Below are 9,793 nucleotides of genomic sequence, written 5' to 3'. Positions count from 1 at the left end.
GACACAGGCGACACCCACGCCGATACTCTGCACAACGCATAGAGTCTATTGGCATTATGTTCGCGCATCCTTGGATGCGAAATTAACGATAGCGGTAAACGGATGCACATCAGAGATATAGCGAAAAGACAAATACAAAATCGATTAAATTTATCATTGATGAACATATCAAAATTTAATATATCAGAAAACTTTATTTTTTTAATCATAATTAAAATACATTGTCTGCGGAAAAGATAGATGTATATATGCAAATAATCAAGCGTTAAAAGGAATTAAAAAATTGTAGAAGTTAACTTAATATATTTTAATTTTAGAAGTTTAGTATACAAATATACTTTAGAAATAGGAGAAAAGGCCAGGTTCTGTTGGTGAACAAATTCTAATTTGTACAATGCTTTAATTATGTTGGACCGAAAAGTACAATGTTATTATCATTGATTCTATAGCCATTATTACAATTGTATTGATTCGCGTATACAAAAAATTCTTTTAAGAACTCGAAAGGTAACATATAAAATAGAGTATGACACGAACTATGTAAAAGCGGACGTTTCGACCAATTTTTTGGCCATTTTCAACGCATAAAATATACTCTAATCACTAATTAAAATGTTCGCATTAAGTCATGGATTTAAAAAGATTCTTTAGTAATTATACAGAGCCTTATAATTTAATGTCTAATATATTTTTTTATTTGTAATAAATTTATATTATCCCTAAAATAAGACAAAAAGTTTTTCAATATAAATATTTAACGATATTTTGATGCAAAACTTTAATTTGAAATAAGGTTTTGAGATATATTTCAAATACAACAAAAATTAGAAAAATTGGAAACATGTAGTCATTTTTTTGTTGTATTTTATGTCTTAAAAACTTATTACAAATTAAATTTATATATATATATATATATATATATATATATATATATATATATATATATATTGCAATTTCTCAAAATACCTTATTGGAAATTTGAGAATAGTATTCTGCATACTTATTTATACATATATAGCTGTTTTCCTATTGGGAAGGAATATTCTTGAATATGAAATGTATCGAGCATTTCTGTTCTATTGGAAGATTGATTTATCTATGCAGGATCGTTATCTCCATTTACATACACGTACACAGCTTTGTTAGGATAGATATTTACCCGATATGTCCAAAGCAGCAAAGTTCGAATTGTACTAGTCAAGATTACTTGTCGAGACTTCACTTTGCGACATTCAGATAGCACATAGTGCAAATATAACTCGGACAAATGTCGAATTAACAAGCTTGAAATGATTGATGATAACAAATGTAACGCAAAACAAATTTCTTCGGATTAAATATATGAACTAAATATTACAAACTTTCCAATTAAAAAAAGAAAAAGGGATAATTATAAAAGATAACCTTGCGCACGCGCACGTACACATATATACATACACACACAAACTTGATACTGAATAAATTTAATAAACTTTATGTCTCAATAATTTGATATCGATTTTTGCTTAATAAAAGATAATTAATATCGATTTTTCATCAACAAAATTAAGAGTACTAATGTACTGTTAATATTCTGTATAAGCGATAAAAAAAACAACTTTTTAAAAATTAAGTTTTACATGCATAGATAAATGAAAGTATAATTTATTTTTCGTTTAATTTTGAGAGAGAGAGAGAGATGCCACTATATAATATTGAAATAAAATAAAAAATTATGTAAATAGTAAACATATATAATTCAAATAACATTCATAAAAAAAGGGAAATCCTGTAAACAGAAATATTTATAAACTGAATGCTCTATGTGTATATATATGCTTGTTTTTATCTTTTATACGAATATAAATATATATTACCTTATATATATATGTACATATTACAATATATACATATTACAAATCTTTTATATAAAACAGCTTTTATTATTCTAAAACAAAATATACTCATTCAAGTGTGAAAGATATTATTCTACAGAATATAATTTTATAGATGTAATAATACAATTAATGATATTTTGATATTTTAGTTTAAAATTATGATATTCTAATCTATTTATCAATAAATCACAAATTTTAAACAGGTTATAAAATTTTAAAATATTATATGGTTTTTTTTCGTTTTGTGTGTGTGTGTGTGTTACATGATCATGCACTATTACTGTGTAGTATGATAGAATGCTATACGTCTAAAAATTATTTCTCACTTTTTATTTTTAATATCTTTTATATTTATTTTTAATATCTAATTAGTGTGAGAACCTGCTATTTAAAACTGAAAAATAAAGATAAAATTTTTTAAAGAATTTATGCATAAGAATAGAATTCTATATTACCATTTTATCACATATTACATTAACATAACATAGTAAATACCGACAACATAATTTACATTTTTTATAACATTGCTAATTGAAAAATATTAATTTCAATAATATTTTATGTTGTAAAATACAATGAAAAAAGACAAGATATTGTTTAGCTTTTGTATTAAAATATTAATTAAATATATTTCATAGCATACATCTCACATATATCATCCTAAAATAGAAAGCCTATAATAATGGAATACCAAGTTAAGAAAGAATGAAAGGATTGTCAAGAAGGCATCGGGGTCGACATGGCGTCGTTCTTTTTTTATCGACAATTTATCAGCGTCCTACGGTGTAGCTTTTGTTAATAAATCTTCCCCCACATGGAATCTGACTCCTTGCGCGGCCTGTCAGTATCGGATATATATAGTAGGTGGTGATATCCACAGAAAGATTATTACCGCACCGCAACCATGATAGCCACATTTTTCTTCCCACTTTACCCGCGTGCTCTTGGCCATCGTCATTCGATTTCGCCGGGTACATCGCTACCGCAAACCGTTTAGTACCTGTCCTGTTAATAATATTTGCCTTCCCCTACCCTAGTTCTCTCTCGAGACCATCCTGACTTGGCTCATGAAAGTTTGTCGCGCACAACTACTGGTTGCCGGTCAAGCATAATCTCTGCAAATTTTACTAACAAAGTTCACATAAAAATTCTATGATTACAAATTTAATCGAATATTATTATATATATTTTTTTAGGTAATTCTCTAAACTGTACCGATCTTAGTATTAATAAGAATAAAATTGATTATAAAAATTTCAAAGAAAACTATTTTTTTATTATTTATTAGCACACACAGCGCGTGATTTATATATTTTAATTGTTTAATTATTATAATTATTATATATATCAATTTTTCTAAACATTTTCTTTTTATTCTTTTTTCTTCAAAATTTATTTTAAAATTCTGGTGTTGCTTTATGATATAGTATACATAAAATTACGAATGATATAATAACAGAATATTTTCAAAATATTTTATATTTTATATGTATTTACAATATATAAAATACAACCGATCTCTTATTAATATTTATGAAATTACATGCACGATCAATACTAACAAGCAATATTTACAAACAGTCAAATTTATTTACTATAATATTGAATTGTTAACATTGGATTGCAAGATTCGATTACATGTTTGCAAAGTCAATCGAAATCCGATTGATCATTAAAGTCGTTTTAAACACGTTATTTCGATAAATATTCGATAAATGTTCTGTTATATGAGCTTTTATTTCCAATATAAATTTACGTAAACGTCTATTAAAAACTATAATTACGCTGAGAAATTAATTACGTGTCTCCGGTGAGTGTCATCGCTGCAGATAACAATTCCCATGCAGCCTCGTGTATCTATCACGTCCCATTCATGCTCTTACAGCGTACAGGGTATTATAGCCTCTCCGTATGTTCTCTCGTAAACAACTGCCGTCTCATTGTTTAGCACTTCTCTCATTAATAATGTCTTCTTATCTAACAATATCGCCCTTAATGTGACAATTGACGACTTGAAATTGCTTATAAAGTTCTTTCTAAATTGTGGATAATAATTGCACCGATTTATGTAATTAATCATTTCTACAATCCTATACTAATCTAAAATCTTTGATACTTTGATATTTAATATATATTTGGATAATATACGTATAAGTCATTATTTATTGTAATGAATTGTAATAATTTCCTATCCATGTTTTATTTAGTAAAAAGCATTTTTTAAATTTAAAACGTGTTATTAAAATTTGATACTTCGTCATAAAAAATGTGCCATTCTGTGTAAAATCTGTCTATTTCTATCGTACTTAAAATTCTTTAAATAAGTCTTCGATAACCTTATGTGCAGTTTAATTGTGCAAAACTGACTACTAAAATTTTATAAAATTATTATTACGGCACACTTTCTAAGGTTATATTATATACAACATATAATATCGATGGTTCGCTGGAAAACTTAAAACACTATGGAAATATTCATTAATTTATAATCTAGTACACTACTTTTTGCTCTTTATAACAATCTTTTATAACAATATAGAATTTTATCACAGAATTAATGACATTAAAAATTACAAAATTAATACGATAATATAATTTTAGAAAAATCGAAACCTCTTTAATCAACCGGTCATAATCACGGGAGCTATCATGAAACTTTTACGATTCCCATCGCAAGTTTTCGACTAGCGAGTTTTCGATCACGATTCTGTCCGTGTATTTAAATTGTCAATTTTTTTTTGGAACCGTCTTGTCGTTGTTGCATGTCGAAACAAACGGTAATGGTCTTCCGAAATTTTTTTTGACCAAGGTTTTATCCCGATTGGAACTGATTTTCCGTTTGCTTGCAAGGCGTTAGAAATTGTCCGATCGTATTGAGTATTATCCGAACGTTCACGAAAGGACAACTGAACAGAATCGTTCCGATTGAACACCTTTCCGAATAGTTTCATGATAGCTCGCCGGTCGTATCATTATCTAACCCTGTTGTTAGAAAGCTGATCATTGTTTGACCAACCAGAAAATTTCACCGATTGCCAAGATCGTGGTAACAATTCGTTCCAATAAATTGTCTGTATAGTCTGATTAGGAATTGATTTAATCTTCTTTTCTTGATCGTTGTCTTCTTGTAAGACCGATTTTCCGCAAAATAAATCGAGGAGCATGAGAACTAGAAAATACAGTATCTCCACGATGCTGATGAAACTAAAGCCGATGAAGACACCACATATACCGCCGATATCGCCTGCAAAATGACCAAGTCTTTACGACATGGCTGTCTTGATAGCGTAGAAGGATAAGACGATCCGATGAAACGGCCGCGCGTTTTTTAATGTCGTACTTAAAAGGATAAGAAACGTGCAGCGGCGATTTACGCTGTAAAAACGATAATGGATTTTTACAACGATATCTCACTGCCATTTTCTTTTCCTTTTTTACAAGACTGCTGCTCTTTAATCAATACCTTACAGGTCAAATACGATACTATATTTTAAGTGAGTTCAAAAATAATAATCAATATTTATTTAAAAATAGAAATTAAATATTGTTTTTTCTGATTTTCGAAATATATATATATATATATATATATATATATATAAATCATCAAATCATGTTAAAATCATATGCCTCAAAATATTTGTTACTTCAGTAGTTCGCAAAATGAATTAGCAACTAGAAATTGCCTTCTACACGAAGAAAAAAAGTTTCTCTTTTTGTACGGAGTATCAGAAAGAATGGAAAAACATTACATACGGTCGGATATTAAAATTCCATTTTTAAAAACCCTCGAGTATCTTACAGAAGGGCAAAAATTTCTCTTCCATATTATGTTATCTTTCATTTTGTTTGTGTCTTTTTCATATATTTTGTATCAGTTGTAAAAAAGATTTTCCTATTGCTAATTTACATAGCAAATGCATTGACATTTTATGATTTGCTTTATGGCATGCAACTAATTAAAAGTATTATCAAATCAAAAATCTTTAGAATTATTTTTTTAAAAATCTAATTATAACACAATGTTCATCTAATATTATTAATGTCAACTTCATGAATATAATTATAAAGTTTGATGTAATTCTCTGTACCAATCTTTTTTATCTTACTCTATGATTTTTGTTAGAGAAGTTTTATTGAAATATATTTCACAAAAGTAAAATAACATTATAAATGCATTATTAATCGAGTAAAGAATCTTAAGTTGATAACTGATATTATTTTGATTTAAAATATTAAATTGTACTTGATAATCTTTCTTAAAAATTCTTATTTTATAACAAGAATATTTAAAAATTTCGATTCATACACAATTATGATAACAGTCTTCGACTCTGTTTCAAACTCCACTCAAATGAAATCTTTTGTCAATGTATACTTACTCAGGAGGTCGTACCAATAATAAATTACATCTTGCTTCAACCTGATTGAACCGTATTTCGAGAAAAAAACATGCAGTATCCCTTGATCCGTGACATTAAAATTCGAACTGAAATGGAATTGAGCTACTTTTTTATTTTAACTTCTCTTCTGGGATTGAGATTCAGAGGATTTTTTTCTCTGTATTTAAAAAGATATTTATATATATTGATAAGGACGTCACATACTTACAGTAATTCAGTTCTGTAATGACCGGGAGACATGTAACTCTTTGAACTCAACACATCATAACTAGTATCGTCGCAAGTAGGATAGCATTTGTGGCAATGCAAAGCCCATTCGCTGTTCGGAAGGATCTCATTTTTATCTTCATAAGGATAAACGGTCCACCATTTAGCTACATCATATAGAAAAGAATTGAAAATATTTATTTAGCAGATATTGGTTCCGTAATTAATGTATTTAGAATTGTGAATTAATAATTTATATTGAATTGAAATATTTGAATTAGTAATTTATAATTGTATACATTGTCAATTTAGAGTTTTTTCAATTCTCTTCCTTTATATATAACAAAAGAGAATTGAATGAATTCTAAATTGACAATGTACTGATAACAGAATACTTACACTTATATTTAGTCAGACAGACTAAATCTATATTGGTACAAACACGCTGCGAATCTAAAATAAAACATAGATATATGCAAATTTTATATAGTAACATATATAAATCTATTATAAATAAAAATATTTGTAAAATTAATTTGTATAAAAGAAATAGAATTTGTATACGTGATTGAAACTGACTAAAGTACCACTTATACCTATATAATAAATTCAGACGCAAACAAATCCATATATCCAACTTAACTATAGTTATATTTTATAACGTTCTCGCTTGTAAATATATTAGAATTGTGATATAAAAAGATTTTTTAAATCACGTTTTTAAAACGTCAAGCTATGTTTTATAAGAACATGACACGGTTACATTTTAATCTAAATTTCGATAAAATTATGTATTCTCTCTTTATCTTCTCTATTTCTATCGCCTTCTTTAATTATTACTATCAACTATACAGATTGCTCGAATTGGCAAAACTCATTGAGAATTTATGTTGTTTCCTCGTAATCCTAAACAAGCTAAAGCTTCATTATATTATATTGCATTTGGCAAGATAAAATTGTTATCGTCTAAATCTTACTTTCCTACATAAAACTACAAAAATAAAAGTTTGCAAAAATATATCATATTTTGAACAGTACGAGGTAGAACGTATAGAGGATACATCACGCGAAGCATCGTTGTCGCACGTGTTGTTGATTAATATGGAAAACGAAGAAGGCAGTCGCGAGAAAAACGAGTCCAAGCACCCTGTGATATCGATAGAACGCGCGAGAAAAAGAGCAATCGGAGCAGCTTTAAAACGAAAGAAGGGAACGGAAAAAGGAAAAGAGAGAGAGAGAGAGAGAGAGAGAGAGAGAAGAAGGAGAGAAAGAAAAAGAGGAAAGAGAGAGAGAGAGAGAGAGAGAGAGAGAGAGAGAAAGAGAGAGAGAGAGAGCGAGGAACTCGGCTTTTAGCGCGTTTCTCTTCTTTGCTACAGAAAGAGCCTCGGCTACGGTAAGTTAATCCTACAGAGCGGTGCCGGTGCTTCGCACGATCCGCTTTAATGCTTTAAGCCACCCGTGGTAAAGCCTCGTTAGAAAGCTCGCGAACGCGTACGCTTCGCAATGCGGCGCGCAATGTTCCTTTACAGATTGCCGCCCATGCCTCTCGACTTCGTGATGGAAGAAAGAAATCGCCGGGATGTAAGAGGGTACACGGGACCGGGAGAAACCCGATTTATCCAATGAGATACGGTCCTTACCGCGTATTTTCGCCTTCTTCAATCTCATTCCTCTAGCCTTCTCAAGTAATATTTCTGATTAAAATAAATCGTCCAGTAATATTTCTGAGTAAAATAAATCACCTTCGTTGCGGCTTACGCATTTCTTTCAATTATTACAATCATGACTGTTTCGATCTGAATGTTTATTACGAATAATATCTTTCATTATATCTCATTTTATATTTTTTTTTCTTTTGTTTTTAATTTTCAATTCCTTGTTTTAGTTCATATCATTGATAACAATTATAATTCATGCGCGTATATATTGCAATTAATCTCTTGGTATATTATATTTACATTTATAATTTATATTGTGAGTATTTTTATTCTGCACTTTTCTGTACTATTTATTTTTATCCATATGTTTTATTGATTTAACATTATTATGCATTCTTGTTTTTTCTTTTATGACAAAAAGAAAAAAAACTAAAACTAATATCAATATAAAAAAAAAGCAAGAATTGAAGATAATCTTATTGACTTTGAAAGATGCGTTATTTATAACGTTATCAACATATTGGCTCACTCATTGTCAATTTGATTTCTTATTTTTCTTCTTTTATTAATTTCTCAATTTTTGACAAATGAAAATAGAATGATTATTTTTAAAGTAAATATTGCTATGAATCTCTAATAATCTTTGCAATATTTTATATAATAACACAGAATAATACAGATATTATTTTTCTTTCTTTTTCTGATATATAATATATATATATATATGACTATAATTTTTTCAACTGCGAATGAAAGGTGTAAGAGCTAGGAAATAGAAATTTGAAGAGAAAACAAAAGTGCAAAGTGGTAGCAATACGATTTGCTCCGAAGATTGCTAGTAATATTGTGGAATTGTCAGCCTCAATATACTTTGGTACAGTGTGAAGAAACGCCAATGGAAGCTCACATTCTCGCAAGAGTTTAGAAGAGAGAGAGAGAAAAAACTACTGTTCGTTCTTTTAACATTTAAACTCGCTTATCGCTCGGAAATACGATTCGATCAGAGCTAATCAAGTTAGTATCGAGCCATTTTGTCAGAGCTTTCAACTACACAAAATGATGTGGCCACACATTAGATAAATAAAGTATTATTCGTGATTATTATGTGGAACATCCTGTTGCATTTGATGACGTGCTCGCCTCAATTGATGGAATGTTACAATTACATATTGTAAGCTATGGTTTGTACATACACCTCTCTAATATTTAATAGTTTCAGTTAATAGAGCTACCAAACATTATAAATGCACAATAGTCAAAAGTTAATAATATAAATAGATTGCTCCTTTATATAATTTTTTCCATTCTTAATGCATTTTTAAGACTTCTTTAATTTATCATATTTTTACTTGCATCTGAACGTACATACATTAATATGTACATGATAATATGTAATCTTAATATGTAAATGAAAATTTTTACTTGTTTAATTGTTAAAACTTTATAAATTTAATTTTTTAATTGTTTTCAATTCAATATGTCATAATATTTTCATATGTAAAAAAATATTTGAAATTAAAGAATTCATTGATGAAGACGAACCTACATGGTAAAAAATTTTGTGTTAAATTTAACACATTTCTCGTGTCCCAATTTATCCACTCTAATTTCAATGTTAATTTAACAGAAGGCAAATATGTAAACAAATAAC

The 9,793-nt window shown here is 28.5% G+C and overlaps 1 protein-coding gene across 4 annotated transcripts in view; it reads right to left on the bottom strand.

The window, feature by feature from the left end:
* Nucleotides 1-3,395: 3,395 nt before the first annotated feature.
* LOC140664088 (sodium channel protein Nach) overlaps nt 3,396-9,793 on the bottom strand; it is a 28,833-nt gene continuing 22,435 nt past the window's right edge. For all 4 annotated transcript variants that reach the window (XM_072888818.1, XM_072888817.1, XM_072888820.1 and 1 more), the window contains 4 exons: nt 6,884-6,937; nt 6,486-6,651; nt 6,257-6,363; nt 3,396-5,121 (listed from right to left, as the gene is read on the bottom strand). In XM_072888818.1, the coding sequence (XP_072744919.1) occupies nt 4,850-5,121; nt 6,257-6,363; nt 6,486-6,651; nt 6,884-6,937 (599 nt within the window). In that variant the 3' untranslated portion in view covers nt 3,396-4,849. The remainder of the gene's footprint in view (nt 5,122-6,256; nt 6,364-6,485; nt 6,652-6,883; nt 6,938-9,793) is intronic.

Source organism: Anoplolepis gracilipes, chromosome 3 (assembly GCF_047496725.1).
Source record: "Anoplolepis gracilipes chromosome 3, ASM4749672v1, whole genome shotgun sequence".
Classification (NCBI taxonomy): domain Eukaryota; kingdom Metazoa; phylum Arthropoda; class Insecta; order Hymenoptera; family Formicidae; genus Anoplolepis; species Anoplolepis gracilipes.
This window is presented reverse-complemented; position numbering and strand designations above follow the sequence as displayed.